At 39.6% G+C, this 17,094-nt stretch overlaps 1 protein-coding gene across 1 annotated transcript in view; it reads left to right on the forward strand.

Annotated features, from left to right (window-relative positions):
* Positions 1–10,000: 10,000 nt before the first annotated feature.
* The window catches only part of LOC122661436 (glycine--tRNA ligase, chloroplastic/mitochondrial 2), a 190,029-nt gene continuing 182,935 nt past the window's right edge, over positions 10,001–17,094 (forward strand). The window contains exons 1-3 of the mRNA XM_043856817.1: positions 10,001–10,358; positions 15,243–15,293; positions 16,018–16,085. Coding sequence (XP_043712752.1) covers positions 10,110–10,358; positions 15,243–15,293; positions 16,018–16,085 — 368 coding nt within the window. The 5' untranslated portion in view covers positions 10,001–10,109. The remainder of the gene's footprint in view (positions 10,359–15,242; positions 15,294–16,017; positions 16,086–17,094) is intronic.

The following is a 17,094-nucleotide window of genomic DNA, read 5'->3' on the forward strand; positions in this document are numbered from 1 at the left end:
ACACCTGCAACATCAAAACGACGAACACCACCGTCCCTGCAACACCACCGACGATCCTCTTCTTCATCGTCTTCTTCTGCCAGCACCACCACCATCATAGCACCAGCGCCAGCACCACCACACTGCCGCCGTCGATCTTCTTCTTCTCTTCTGTGAAACCCATCTGCTACTTTCACCATCTAAATGTAATCAAAACCCCTTTTTTCGTTTCTGTATCCACCCCTCCGAAGGCTGGACTGGCTATGTGCACGTCGAGATGCACATAGGTACATATCCCGAGCCGATTCACCGAAGTTGTTCTCCGCCTCCACTGTCGACTGTGTTCTGCTACTCTTGCTCTTGTTCCACCTCCCCCAAAAAAACTAAAAACTAAAACAAAAAAAATCCACTCCGGTATCATCAATGTAGCGAAACCATTTCTAGTGGAAGATGGGCCGTTTTATCTAAAGAATGGAAAAAAATTTCTGGTAGATCAATTGCTTATTTACCATTATAAATTACAAACATTACTTCAAGTGGAATACTTGTTTCTTGTCTGTGGATAACAAATGCAAACGAATCACTCAATCAGAGTATTCAAATCGGAAAATTGTGTTGGTCGATGTTGAATTGTTGGAATTAAATTGTTTTGGACCAGGCAAGACAATTTCAGTTTTTTTATATGTGAATGAAAGCTTTCAGTGGGAGTTCAGTGAGTAAGAGGACGATAGAGCAACTGGGTTATGAGATAAGGGATATCTGAGCAAACCCGAACTGTTGAGAGGTTACCCATCTCAACAATTTTTCTGAGGATTCAGAACTTGGCTTTGCTAATTAGAGCTCACTGACAGGTGAGGGAGCGATTTCTGAGAATACGCATCTCCTTAGATTGTTCAATTCAAACAATCTTATTAATTTCTATAATTGTATCAACATCATCATCTTTGTTTTTTTTTTTTTTGAGGAAGAAGAAGAAGAAGAAGATACAGAAACGTAAAAAGGGGTTTTGATTTTGGAGGAAGAGGATGAAAAATGAGTTTTGATTTTGGGGGAAAAGCAATGAAAAAGGGGTTTTGATTTGGGATGAAAAATAATGAAGGGTAAAACTATAAAAGGGGTTTTGGGATTGACGAGGGTAAAAATAAAAATAAATTAGATTAAGGGTAATCTGGGGTTTTAGAAAAATTGGACATGCCACAGCATCACTTAATGACATTTTTTAACGGTTAGGGTACGGTTAATATAATCTTTAAAAAGTAAGGAAGGGCATTATCATTTTCCAAAACTTGGGTATTGGGTTGATATTAAGGAAACTTAGAGGGGAGGGGGATGATATTTTCCCAAGAAAGAATCAAAGAGGAGGAGAGGGATGCAAAATCGGAGAAATCCTCCTCGTACAGGGGAGTGAGGAAAGGGTGGTGGGGCGGCGTTGCAGGAGAAACAGAGGTCTGCCAGAGTGGGATTGTAGGGAAGGAAAGGGGGGGGGGGGGGGCGGTGGGGCAAAGGTGTGTGCTGGAGAAAGACGAAGAAGATGAAGTTGAGAATAACAGATTGAAAAAATAAAAGAAAATGTAAAATAAGCATTAGTGGGTCCCATCGATTTAGGCAGAGGGTTGTTTCATTTTAGTAAGGGTATTTTTGACATTTCTTCATTTATGGCCTACTGACATCAGCACTTAACCATTGACTCTAACAGAACATGTGTTCCATCCGTTTTCTGGGTTTGTAAGTCATGTTTTACAAAACTTAGGGGCTACATGATAAGTGAACAAACCTCAAGGGGTCTACAAGAAGTTTACTCTCTCTCTTCTCTCTCTCTCTCTCTCTCTCTCTCTCTCTCTCTATATATATATATATATATAGATATATCAATATATCATAATCATTATCATTACTACTTTTAAAAGTTCAAACTCAATTCTATTTTCTTATACTCTTTAGGCTGACAAAAATACCCCTTTCCCCTCAAACAGTCACGCCTCTTCTTCCTATTTCCTCTCAAGTCTCTTTCTCTCCAACAACAACAATCTCCAGCAAATGCACTACCACCCTGCATAACATCTCTTTCTCAGCCCAATCCCTCTCTCTCTCTCTCTCTCTCTCTCTCACACACACACACACTTGGTACAACAACTGTAATTAGGGTTCTTTTCCTGTTGCCACGCTTCCTTCAACCCTAACTTTCTCTCTCGCACTCTTTCAACCCCGATTGTCTTCTTCGAATACGTCTCTATGAGCCCTAATCTACTCCTCTCTCTCGTCTCCAATGCTTCTTTGGTTGTCAAAATCACCAGAGGAAGGGCACCCGCCAAAGGCCTTTGGCTGGGCAGCTAGATATCCTTATGGAATCCTCTCTCCTTTTAAATTCTCCCGGAGATGGATAGATATCTCTTCTTTTCTCTTTATTAAAGTTAAACCAAACTTTCTCTTTATTGTTTTTGTTTATTGATGTGTTTGATTTTGTTTAGGGAAACGGAAGACGAAGACGTGAACTTCAAAGTGCTCTACAGTGGGATCTGCCACTCCGACCTTCACGCCGTCAAGAACAAATGGGAAATTTCTACCTATACTTTGGTTCCCGTGTATAACCTATACCTCTTCTTTCTTTTTCTTTTTTTTTCTTCTCTCCCGCATGGCAAAGATGATTTTGTGTTTGTTTTTCTTTCCTTTTCTTTTAATTTGCAATAATGTGATCTATGCACAAGAAGATCTTGTTTGTACATGATTACTGCATGGTTTACCAGTTTTTAAGCTTGATGTTGTCCAACATTTTAAATTCATTCCCATTTAAAAAAGCACTGCAAGTTTCGGGTCACAAGTTCTAAAACCAGTAGCATTTGGTGGAATAATTCATTTACATGGAATAGGTTTTTCTTCTTTATCCTCAATGAATAATCTACAAGGGAACCATTTTGATTAGTCTCTTTTTATGAATGATCAATCTATTGTACGTGTGGAGGAAAATTGTCACACCCCAACCCCACCCTAGGGTTTTGATATGACTAAGATGCTTCCCAACATCCCAAACCACCACCAAGCTCTCGATGCAGTGGCTTGAATCACAATCAACTCAATACAAACTCACATGTACATCAAAGTGCGGAAAAAAAAGCACATTTACATTATAGGAAAAATGTAAAAATTTACAGTGCGGAAGCATTTACAATAATACAAGGGTGTTCATTCGTCTAAATGATAGATAATTTAATATATTACAATATTATCTTAATAGACCTTTGAAAAGCTAAAACAACAATAAGTAAAATTATACAAGTTTACTCAATACAAATGATAACATTCAATAGAAACAAAAGATAAGATTCCTCGATCTAGATGCCTGATTAGCACAGCCATCAATAGCTACTCATCATCATAGCCCGAAGTCACCAGCTACGAATCAGCGACACCGAACAAAACATAACCAAAAGAAGGAGCTCTCATGGCTCGCCACCAAAACATCACTTGCAAACACAGCTAAAAAGGTTGCGCAAAGAGGGGTAAGCTCCACTAAACCTAGTGAGGGGATAGGGAGCACACAAGAAATAACACATAGTCCATGATGCATGAATTAATTAGCAATATTAGCCACCTAGCAAACAATCTAAGTCACTAAGTAAGTGCTACTACAACAACTCAGGAAAACATCATGAATCACTTATCTTATCACCGCAATGCAACCTCAATTGTTGCTTTGGGGCTCATGTCAGTCATGGCACACAAACACAGACCACCTAGTGGCAGACCCCGATTACCAATGGTCATCCCTGACCTGGCCTCTTACAGCTCCTCAGGCACATAGGAGGCCTTGGTTATCCAACACCTAAACCCTTGTTGGTAAGGGTGGTAGCATGGGGAACATAACTCTAACCACATTATTATATGAAACTATTGTGTCGAGAGGTATTCCGGGTGCATCAACTTCCCATACCATCTAGTACCCAGGTACTAGCACAATACAGTGCATAACAGACCAATTATAACACATGATGAAGGCATTAATAAACTACATTCGCAACACATAAACATCAACCAACATTTAAATAATCACAAACATAGTTGTCTAATGCAAGTATGAAGTTCTGCATGGAGAATGGCATACACAACATAATAAATTGCAAAACGCTCCCAAAATATTTCACACCCAAAACCACTCACCTAATAGTTCGCGAATCAAAGTTATGGTTCGTTGTCCGATCGTCGCCCAATACGCCATAGGGGTATAGTTGCCTAAGGAGTGTAAAAGAGGGAGTTACAAAGAGTAGAAGAGGTCCCAAGAGGATCCCTTTGGTTGCCTACAAGTATGGAATTATTGAACAGGGGCAGTTGCATCAACAATTGCAACTGGTCATGTGACTGCTAGACATCAAACCCGAAATTTTTAAGTCTTGACCTTCCCAAATCCGTCCTTCTTTGTTTATAATGATTCAAGGACTTGAGGAGAAGTGCCCTAGGGTCTTTAATGGTTCTAGCAACCTAATCAACTCAAGGGACCGAGGGATTTTAAAGGTTGGTTCATCCCTTGACTCAATTATAGGTTTTTTATGTATCAAACCATAAGTTCTTCAAATAGGTTAGAGGGAGGTCAATAAGCATAAATGGGTAGACCTTAACACCACATTAGGTTACCTAATTAGTATGTTTAGAAGGCATTAACAGTTTTATATAATCCCCCCCCCCATTAAAACCCTTCAAAAGCCTACATAAACATTCTCAAAGTAAGCGAGGTCACCGGGGTAAAATTCATTTCTAATATTGTTGTCAAAACACATCAGCAAGGTTTGGGCCCACTTTCGAGGGCTTTCCTCTCTAATTGGGTCAAAGGTTTCTTCATAATAAATGTATCCCTTTAAATCTAGTTTACAACTCAACTTGGATCATGTCGATACGATATGTATAGACAAAGTAATGACCAAAGGGGCAGAGGTAGAGTGGTTAACAGTTCTGGGGATGGGCGGATGCATAGTGCTTGCATCCGGCCCTGCGTCCGCCTGTGATACAGGAGCGAATGGATTTACAGGCGTATGCATGGGCTTGTATCCATACATGAGCCCGCCCAGTTATAATCCTCAGGGGTCGGGCAGATTTACGGGCAGATGCATCAGCAATTGAATCTACCCCTGCTTCCGCCCAACCTCAAACCGGAGCATCTAAGGTCTTCACTTCCCCAATCCAATCCTCTTGGGTTTTAATCCCCCAAGGGCATGGGGGAAGAAGTCCTAGGGTCCCTAATGGTCAAAATAACCTATCTAAACCATGGGCTTAGTGGATTCAAGGGATTGAATCACCAACAACTAAATCTAGGGTTTTGGGATAGTCGAAGCCCTAGGCTTCCAATGGGGTTAGGGGAGGGGTCAATGGGCATTAGGGGAGTGGCATTGACCTCACCATGAGTCCACATACCTGAACTCGGCCATCTCTTGGGTTCGAAGTGGAAACCTAGGTCAAACCTAACCTATAAGGATTCCCCAAAACCCAAAAAGATGGAGGGAAGAGGGAGTAGTGTTCTTAGAGTTACCTTAGTGCCAAGTGGAAGAAGTGCTCCAATGGCTGAGCTCCAAGGTCACAAGGTCCCCAACCGATTCTTCCTTCCTTCCTCTTCTTTTCCTCCTTATCCTCGGCTTCCTTTCCTTGTCCGGACAGTAATAGGGGAGGGAGGTGGTGTATAAGGGATGAGGGCAGCAAGGCTTCCCTTTCCTCCCTTCTCTCCTTTTCCTTTTTCCTTCTTCCTTCCCCCTCCATGGTTTTGGTTTTGTTTTTGGAAAGGAAGGAATGAGCTAAAGAGCTTATGCCTTATATAACTTTAAGTGGCCTTAGGGCCCATTTGGCTATCAGCTCTAAGGCTCCAAAATCCATTTAAAGGATAGGATGGCTAAGTGGGCCCACCTACACAACCTCATTTGGTCAGGAGAGATGGGGGTGGGGTCCACCATGTCTAAGAACACCAATACAATGTTCGAGACACAGGATAAGGGGGTCCCACACGAGATCCATCTCACTTGGGGTTTTATAGCTCGGACGGATGCATCAGCAACTGAATCCGCCCTTGCTGAAAAGGGACAAAACACAGGGTATGGCTCTCAGGCCTTGGCCCGCACTTCAAAGACTTCAAGGAGGGTACGTATACTTAACACTTAGGGTTAAAAGTTTACCTTTGGGTGATCTCATTGCTCATCAAAGCGTGATTCCTATCATTTTGTTCAAACTTTCCCCTTGATTGCCACAACCCAAGGTCATAGGTGTCGACATTTGGCAACATCGCAACACCTACCAATGAAAAATTCAAATTAGCCCAAAAAATTAGGGTGTATTTTGGACGCGGGTATAACAATAATTATAGCATGATGGAGAGGATCCTTGTTTGACTGTAAGAACAATGAGGGAATTCGTTCAATCCCAGTAGTCAAGTAGTCAATATTCCTTACCCATAAAAAAAGTAGTCAATATTAAAAAAAAATGTAACTATGCACACTAGAAAACATGTATACCTTCATGTTCTTCGTTTTGTATTTGTTTTGAGGGGTTTCAACACCTATTTGTTTTACCCCCTTCGCCTTGATATTTGCTTTAGATTTTATTGAGAATGGAATGAAACATAAAATATGAACTAATTTATAACTAATGATTTGATGCTTTCTTCCTATTTGTAGAATGAGATTTAATGTTCTCTTAATTTCTTTAAATGTCGATATATAATCATTGAAATATATTTTTGTACATTTTGTTTTTATAAGCTGGAAAAATATTTTTGAGGTTGATATCACTAATTGCTAGTCATGAAGATCTGGTTGTTGATAGGGTAGTATTGGTTACTGCTAGACTTGGAAACCAAAAAAAAACTTCGATTTTTCTAACAGCCCAAGAAGTTCGCTACATCCAAATTTACAAAAAAATAAAAAATAACAAAATAACGTAGGACGGGGACAGAGCCACTATGATAACGACACGAGAAGCAAGTTCTTTGACCTTCTTTATTAAATAAGTGTTTGCTTTCCATTTCAAAGTATAGTGTTGAGAAGCAACTCAATGATCCAGTGTTATCAAGGGTCCACCAAGAACAAAAATGGCAACAAGCTCATCAGAACCAGTGCAAACTTTTTTAGAATTATTTACTTTATTGGATAGCATGTTGTATAATATTGGGGCTTATAAAAGAATTTCGCTGGTCAGTAACTGCATTGATTTGTAGCTTTTGCATTTTATGTGAAATGCAAATAATAGAAATTTTAAATTCACTAGCTCTCCATCTTTGTGTGATAATATCCTTACAATTTTCCTCATTTTCACATTGTTAGAATTTTACCGATGTTAAGTCTCTCTAATTCGAGATTTATTGCCCATCTGATTCTGAACTGCACGTTAATTGTTGTTACTCTTGAAAAGTAATGGATTATGGAACTGCCCTTCAGATTTTGACGACGTATTCGAAATTTACGATATTAATCTTCCATTATACCCGGTCTGTGCACTTGGATACATTTTCTCTCTCCATCATCAAATAGATGTCCCCACATGCATTTGCGCGTGAAAGTTTACTAGTATATATATAATGTATTATAAAGAAGGAAAGTAGTCTCTGGAATCAAATTAATTGCTCTATTGAGTAAGAGGATTGGCGGCCTCCCAATTGCACTAAGATGCCTGGATTCGTCTGCAAACGATAGGGTAGGGTGCTCCAGCCAGGATCATAGTTTACTTGAAATAATTCAAGTGGCCGATTGGATTGGTTTTCCCATCATATATCTCTAAAGTCGGGGGCTTAAACCCTGCTGGAAGTGGGGCCTTTATGATGTTGTCAGAGAGCGCACTGTCATTAGAGAACTTGAGATCGCCCATCTGTCTTTTCAGCATCTTCTGCATCTGCTCATTGAGATCCCTAAGTTGTTTGCTCAAACCTGCCTCATTCTATAGAGGTCTCTCTTCTTCAGGTCTTCTAGTAGTTTCAATTCGTGGGGACTACAACCACGCCGCTGCTCATGTACTTGTCCATGGTTACTTCGTCTGGATTTGGCAGGAGGAGATCTACTAAGTTGTCCTCGACTCGCCAGGAGGTCTGTTGGCTAGACATTTCCAGTAGGCTCATTATCATGGTTGGGAGGTGCTCTTCTGGGAGTGGTTGAGCTCGTACTACTAAGTTTCCCCACGACATGTCGGGGAGCGCGCCTTGAATGGACGGACTACTCTGGAACTTGTTGTGGGGCTAGTGGGTGCTCCTGGGCCTGGGTGATCTACCGAACGGCGTTGCTGAGTAGGTTCTCCATGTTTAGGATTTGCAACTGCATGGCATCTAGCCGGGCATTGATTGTCTTGATCTAAGGAGCATGAAGGTTGGCAACCTGGGGATCATGAATTATGACCGTAGCTTATCTTCTGGGCGTGGGGCCTTGCACTTCATTTCCACTAGGGTTCTCAGGCAAGGCCCCCGATGGGGGGAGGAAGAGCCCTTAGGGACTATTATGCTCTCTGATTTCGGCCACTCTGAACAAACGGTTCTTCAGGGGGTGATGCAATGGCAGCTTTGGTTTGCACCATGTTGATTGCAATGAACAATGTGGAATTGCTCTGCACTCATTCCCACTGACAACGCCAAACTGTTGCGACATAAAACTTTCAAGGCGACGTTTTGACCTGCGATCAACAACTAATCTGCAAAGGTGCACAGGAAAAGGGACACTAGAGGTTGTCGTAGTGGACTCCGACTGGGACTCTTCGATGCCTAAGTTAGTTCTTTGGCAACAAATAAGAATAACAAAGCGAATTCTCATAGTATAGAGATTAATGCATACTTGCTCGATTGAGACCTTATTTATATTATGATACATAGTGGTCTAAGGCGATGATTTGAGTCCTTTGATATGTTGTCTTCTCAATTTGATAGTTTTCTAGTGGGAGACAGGATATTCATGGAGAGTCCTGTCGTGGAAAGTTTCCATTCTTGGCGTCTTTGGGGTGGTCTCCTTGCTAATTTGGGAGTTCAACCCTGCCATAGTAGATCTTCTCTGGCCATCAGGGTGTTGCAATGCTGGTTTCCTACTTCGAGTTAGATGCAGATGGTATGTGTTCCGTTCAAAGTTGGTTTATGCATGGGAAGTCATGTCCTGGTGCGATAGTCCGACTCATTGATTCAGTTAGCGATCTATGCTGTCCAAGTGTCACATTCTGAGGGGTTGGTTCATTTTTCCCGTATCAAGGACCATCAGTTTTCTGATGCTAAACCAAAGCAGGAAGATACCTACAATATCATAAGAGTGTCAATTCGGTACGATTTTGCCAAACACCGCATGTTGATACTGTACCGTATCGTATCGTACAATATCGAGTATGTTACCATTTTTCTATATCGATATTGTACTATATGGTACCGATTCAATATACAGTTTTATTTGGCATGTATTCGTTATGGTATATAATATTCATTATATAGTTTCTTATATTATATATATAAATTAGTATATATAATATGAAATATATTATATTTACTATGTTATATTCTTATGCATACAAATTATTATATATATTTAATACATATTATTTAATATATAGAAATTATTATGTATAAATATATATGCCGGTAATATGGTACGATATCGGTATTCGATATGGTATTCAAATCTAGCGCTGGTACCGATACTATACCATATCAAATACGGTACCATACCGAATTGAATAGTATTCGGTATGGCATGATACTGGTAATTCGGAACAGTAATGGTTCGATAAACGGTTTCGGTACCCTTTTACATTCATAGAGAGATTCAATCGTCGAAATCTTAAGGCCACAAATAACTTCTCTTCAGTCCAGTTCAGTTGAATCGGAAAGAGTCGCTTCTGGTTCCATTTTACTCTTTAGGTCGAAACATGGTAGACGGGCGTCACGGGCCAAGAATTCCACCATATAAGTAGCAGCTTTCACGACACACCTTGGATAAGCTAGTCGGCTGAGGTGATTGGTCCAACCATAGCTCTATCAACATCTGTCAGCCTCTGCCCCAAAGCCTGCAACTCCTCACCCAAGGTAGCAGCTTTGTGGACACACCTTGGATAAGCTAGCCGGCTGAGGTGATTGGCCCAACCATAGCTTATTCAACATTCGTCATCCTCTGCTGCAAGCCTGCAACTCCTCACCCAAAGCTATGGCCGCATTACCCTTTGTTCTGTCCGTTCTAAAACCACACGGAGCTCACTTCTCGTTCTTCTATGCCAGCAAAAGAAACCCTAGCCATTTCTGCAAACCTCTCCGTCGTCGTTCCTTGAATCAATTCAGCAAAACCTGCATATCTGCCATTAGCACTTCTGCAATATCTCAGACACACTCTAAGGATTCTGAATCTAAAACCAAAGCTTCTACTCCTACATTTCAACAGGCAATTCAGCGTCTCCAGGTTCGTTTCCTCTCAATGTTTCATATTAGAAAAGATGCGAATATAGTTGAATTCGAGTTTTACTTAAATTTTATTGGGCTTGGGTAATGTGTATATGTAGAGAGTGTTCCTGGAAGTGCTATAGGCCATATTAAAAATACAGAAGACCTGTAACATGCACTGCTAATTTAATCTTGTGGAATTTACATTTCATGTAATGCTTCAATTTGACCAGATTTTTTTTTAATCTTTTGTAAAATTGTTTAAGATATGGTCAGGTATATTTATCACTCCCACTGCTGTTTTTAGCTAGTGTAAGATTCATTATTGTGGTTACTAAACGTTCAATTTTAAAATTAGCCTCTAAAGCATAAGCTGTTCAATGGCAAATATTTTGCTGAAATTGTATGAAGCAGAACATATATGTATGAGCATTTTTTTTTTTACTGGAATTCAATGTAAAAATGTAGAAAAAATGCTTGCTATTGAATAAGTTGGATGTAAATTTTCCATCAAATGGTTGGATGTTGGTAAATAACACCATGGCCCCATTGAGAGCTCCAACACTGCCGTATGGCTTGGTTATTTTTTCATTATCACATGGTCACACATGCTTCCATGTCATGTGCAATAAAGAAATGATAGCGTAGAAAGGAAATTTTTTTTTAATAGCTAATATCAGTTTTCCTGAAAATATTTTTCCTGTTGAAGCAAATGGAGTTCAAGGGGATTAGCGACTTTGACCCAGATCACCATGCCCAGTCTCTCATGCTTATAATCTATCTTTTGTTGTGCAGTCTTAGTGGGAAAAGGATTGGTAAAGATGGGATGATATTTCCTCCAGAAAATGTTTTGTGGAAAAAAAAAAAAAAACATTAATAACTTGAATTTGTTGCAGTCCCCAAAGATTGAGGGAGGTTTGGATTAGGGCTTTGAAAAATATAAATGTGGACCCCTTGCTCAAGTGGTTATAGAGATTTAGCTAGGACATTGACAACCGAGGGTGGTGGATGATTGTGACAAAGTTTTGAGGTTATAACTGGGATTGGGAGAGTATTGCAGTAATGACAATAAAAGCCTAGTTGAGTTTCACGGCGGGGGTGGGAAATGAATCCGAATGGCTTATTAAATGAATATTAAGGGAGTACGCTAAAAAGTTGGTAATTGTAAAAGGACATGTTCTAGGTGTAACTAATAACTAGAAAGTTCTCTTGGGTTGGCTGGTTCAGATTCATGCAAATTGATGACATGGAAAAAGGTTTCTTGGCGATGCAGGGCAATTTAGATCTTCTGGGTGATGGTCCCAGCTAGAACTGCAAAAAGAATTGCATAAAACTGAAGACATAAGAGAAAGATAAAGGAACTATTTACCATTCAATAACACATAAATGAAACCCTAATGTAAAGCTTTCTGATACAATGGCTCCCTCAACAAATATTTATGGATTCTCAACTATTCCTACTTCTACTATGACCCCTTGTCTCTTCACTTAGTTCCGAATTGAACTAAAACTCCTAATATGACTTTAACAATTTAGCAACTTGTATGAGTACTTAAATAGTTTCCCAAATGAACAAAAATTATAAACTTAAGAAATAGATGCTAAATAAAGTATCTAAAATTTGACATGTAGTAATAGAAATACCATCATAGATTGATACCTCTGTGAGCCACTTAGAAGTGGGTTTATGGTATCACGAAAGAGGCATAGTCAATCTAGTAGGTTCATTATTAAGACTGCGGTTTAAGGCCCATTCTCACCGCCAACCTAATAACCTGATAGCATAGTTTAAGATTTCTTTCGAAACTTGGATGATTTCGGTGAAGGGTTATAAGGCCTAAATGGCCAAATTAGGTCCCTTTACTTTTAGGAAACCCTATTTTAGGCCCTCTAAATATAGTGGAATCCTTAGATTTTAAAAATCACATCCAAAATGGGAGTTTGACTTCGGAGCCTAGGTTGGTAGTATATGCTGTACGCTGATGTATATATTTTCTAATATGGCATATTTCACACAAAGTTTAGTAGTATAATATACTTAATTTAGTTAAAACAACTTAAATATGCATTAGGAATGAATACACAAAATGGGAGTTAAGCATACAAGCAAGTCATTCCTATGCCCATCCTAGAATCCTAGTACCATATTGAGTTTCGGGTAGGATCGAAACCACTAGAAACTCTTGCTGTCGAAGCAAGATATCCTCTGATTGTATCCCAAAAGTTAGCCATAGTATGGCGGAAGAAACGCTCAAAGTCCTCCACAACAGCCCTATAAATGGAATTGTCAACATATTGGAGGTACCCTAACCAAGGTATGTATCTTTGAACTGTGAGGAACTCTATCGAGAGCCGCTGCTACTGAATGTTGGTTGTGTAATCGACAGTGACACCCACATGTATGGTTGAGGGACCGGGAATGAGAATATGCTGTCTACAAATGATGACCTAGTGTGTGACTGATCCTCATACTCAGCATAGTTCAAAATTTCGTCTCGTCTCGCCCTTTCGTGTTGGTCGAAATTTCCAAAAATATTCCGAAATATCAGCAAAATATGGTATTTTTTCTGCCATATTTCGGCACTCCATCTCGGTGGGTTTTTGGCCATATTAAGGCCTGATACTTCATGTACACCCTTATTTAAGCTAAATAAACACATTTAAGCCTTCATATTGCAAAATAATGAACTCAAAGTGGTGTTTTGGGTTTGCACCCTTGATTGACAGTATACGGTCGGACCCTGATGTATAAATAGTTAAATACATATTGTTTAAGTAATATACCGAAATTTCATGAAATTTCGATAATATACCGAAATTTCACGAAATATACCGAAATTTGAACATTTTTCATTTCGGAAGCCCATCTCGTCTCGGTAGTGTCGAGATTTCCAAAATATGCCGATATATCGGCGATATATCGCGGATTTTGAACCATGACACTCAGAGGGTAAATGACGATGAAGAGCTATACTGCCCATAGCCAACATAGGCACCATACCCAACGTAGTCGGAACTGGTGCTCTCTGTGGCATATGATGGTGCACGCCACTGCCCATGCACACTACTCTCTAGACTCAGGCCTCCAAGAGTGCCAGTCAAGCTTGTAACATTGGTGTCCATGGACTCCATGCCATCCTCCTCCTTAGGTAGTGGTATGAATCGGCAGCACGAGCCTCTCGAGTAGCCAGCATGTGGGGTGGGGGGGCACATGCACCGTGGTCAATATCTTGTGTGGCATGGTCGAATTGACTCTTGCCTATGAAGCGGATTTGCTCTGGCTCCGACTGGTGGTACCCCTTGTGCATCCTTGCAAATCTATCACCCCCATTCACCATCACCATCCTCATCATCCTCATCATCCTCATCATCACCACCATCGGATAGGGACGGTGTGCGAGTGTGACCACTAAAATGCGACCAGTTGACATCCTCATCATCATCCTCGCCAGGCTGAGACTAAAATGTTGGGGTGTCTATGAATGAACATGGCCCTCTTGATACGCCATAAACTCGACATCAGTTTTCATCAGACTAGCTATCTCAGGGTTTGGCTTACCCCCAGCCAGATCTATGACAGCTCGATCCCTCATCCGCTCGTATAGGGGATCCTCCTCATTTAAATCTATTTAGAAATGTTGGCAAGCTCAATTGGGTCTTTATCACCATCCATGCCCATGCGTATGCGTTGCATCTTTAGTCTCATGTTATAATGTACATACACCAACTGCTCCAACCGTGCGTGTCCCAATCAATTCTGCCCCTTGGAGTGGATATGTGAGAATGTATTCTAGTTGCGCTTGCATCCAAAGGCGAAACATGTCTGGGAGAACACCTTTGTTGCTCTCTTTCTCAAGTTTGGTGTAGCAGTCCCATAGAGCCAGAGGAACTAGCTCTTCCCCCATCTCTACAGCCCAAACCCACTCCATCTAATGTGTGCCTCCGCTTGCTGCTTGAGCCTGCTGTATCTGTCTCCTCTTTGCCTTGTCTCCACGTCAGCATGCATGTAATCACTATCAGACTCATCAGAGTTAGTTCTTGCTGGTGGGTGTCTCTCTAGCACTGCCTTGTTAAACTCGTCTCTCTCTCTTTGATTTTCCAACTTCCTCTATTTTTCTCCATTTCTGAGGGTAGCCATGGCCTTCTGTATCTTACTACGGACCCTAGAGCATTTGGCCACATCCATGTAGCCACCTACCGGATGCCACTTCAGTTTTGTGCTCCCCCCCTGAATTTATTATCTTGCCACAATAATCACATTGTGACATTTTGTTGCCATTTCCTATAGGTACTCCATGCTTCTATGCTATGTCTCCACTTCCACTATCAGCCATTGTGCATTCTTCTTAATTCTTATTTCTTACACTGTTGCATAAAAAAATGTATACATTATTAGCTATTCTACATCATTTTGAGACTCTTAAAACAATAATATAGCTATTTCCTAATTTTTCCCTCTCTTATAGTTTTCTTAATTAAAAAAAAAATAATACCATAATTTATTAAAATAATCATGGAATGAGACATTAATAATCATCCTTCAGTTGTAAATACAACAACAATACTTTCATATATTCTAAAGAAATTTCTAACCAAAACAAAAAATTTTCCTTTTTTTTTTTTTTTCTGAATTTTCAGAAAATTTTCAAAATCTTGAAATTAAAATATTAATTTGCTGAAATCTCGTGAAATTTGAACTATGCTTGCTATCAAGTAACCATGATGCGTGCCTGTTATCCCTGTGCAGGAAGACATCTCCCTCTCCCCAAAAGAAAGAGAGAGAGGGTATATTTGAATTTTTGCAGATTGTGTATGCTATAGGTGGCTTAGTTAATTGATCATCATCATCATTGTCATTACCATTTTTGCTCTACTAACGCCATTGTAATGCTTAATGCTACAGGAGTATTGGGCTTCCGTAGGATGTGCCGTCATGCAATGTAGCAACACGGAGGTAGTGACTTTTAGAAGTTTTCTTCTCCCAAATTTAGTGACTTTGTTGCGAAGCCATCTTTTGATGTTCAGCTGTTCTACCATCTATACTTTCTCAAGGATATCTTATTTTTATTGGTATAGTGAGGTTCTGTATTGTAATTTTTGCCCATTTTTTCTTAGTTTTGTCCAAGAAAGTGGCCGGATTGTAGGGAGAGACTATTGTTTGTTTTGGAAGTTACTGAAACAACTATATGCAAAGTGCAATAATAGCATGGATTCATGTACTCATGCATGCTTGGAAGTTGGAAGTGAGTGCTTAAATCTCGCATACATGCATTATGGGCAAAATGCTATAGGAGCACAGTGGGCATGTGCTTGTGCATGCAGCAAGTCGGTGCTTTTAGTGGTGTGTGCTAGACCTGCCATACAGCTGCTGTGGCTTCAAACAGAGTGAGACAGCCGAACAAAATAATGATGCTGATATTAGCTGGGATCAGGCTGGGTTGAGTTGAATTAAGTGTGCTGCACTTGCTGAGTACAGACACATAAATGTGCATGTGCGATTAGATTATAGAATGAATGCGTGCATAGATGTTGATAAGATGCATTATCTACTCCGTACACTTGAAATTATTGGATAGGTTTGGAATTCCTTGGTTAATTGTGTTCATTCAGCTTTTTTCATTTCACTCGTTATTTTGTGATACTGATTGATTGATTTGTGTCCTTGGTTTATTAATAAGGTTGGAGCTGGAACTATGAATCCTCTGACATTTTTGAGGGTTCTTGGCCCAGAAGCATGGAATGTTGCGTAAGTATACTTTTGGAATACGTTTATTTGATGCTATACATCAGCCATGAAAACTTACTTTTGAAACTCTTCGTTAACGAAAGAAGTAAAAAAATTGGCATTTTCTCATGTGGGTCTCTTTTTCAACTTTAAATTTATGTCAAATGTACGACCATTATGAGTTTTTTAGTTTAACCATAGGATAGAGAATCCATAAATATGAGTGGATTAATGGATTCTTATAAAAAATAAAAAGGAGTGCAGTCTCTTCACTTTCACATCTTGAGATTTTAACGACCACAGATAGATTATGTTTCATTGATATTAAGACAATTCAGATCCAAATTTCAATTTGTAACTGGATAAGTTTATTTGACTCCAAGCCTGCCAAGTGCTGAATTGATGATAACTTGCACCTCACAAAATGTTCCATCTTCCTCCTATTTTTTTTTGGGTCTGATTTAGTTGCAACTTGCAAGCTTTACATGTCTGATTTGTTGTAATGTGTTGTAGATTAATAATATGATTTTTTAAAAAGAAGTCATATTAATTAGGTGATTTCTTTCCTCATTTTCAAATATTATCTTAATCTTGTTTATGGAAATCTAAAAAAAATTCTTATGCTGTTAGTGCAGCAACAATTGTAGTGCTAATGCCTAATAATGATATGTAGGGTTTCTTGGCTGGAACCTAGCAAAAGGGCTTTAAAGAAGCAAGAGAAAAGGAAACATCCATCCAGTATTTCATAAAAATTCAACAATGGCTGCTTAAAAAATTCTGTCCTAACAACTTTTTATATGAAATCTGGAACCCTTGTTGACATAAAGACTGAAAATACCCCTACTGGCATACTTAACTCTAAAACAAAGGATATACTTGTCCAACTATTGGAATAACTAAGACAAAAAGTTAAAGAATACAATAAATCTATGTGAAAGGAGACTTTGGCGAGTGTTGAAGTTGACAGGATGGATTTTTCTTCGCTGATCAAGGAGCCGATTTATTGCATCTTTTAGATTTCTAATTTCAC

Source organism: Telopea speciosissima, chromosome 5 (assembly GCF_018873765.1).
Source record: "Telopea speciosissima isolate NSW1024214 ecotype Mountain lineage chromosome 5, Tspe_v1, whole genome shotgun sequence".
NCBI classification, from domain to species: domain Eukaryota; kingdom Viridiplantae; phylum Streptophyta; class Magnoliopsida; order Proteales; family Proteaceae; genus Telopea; species Telopea speciosissima.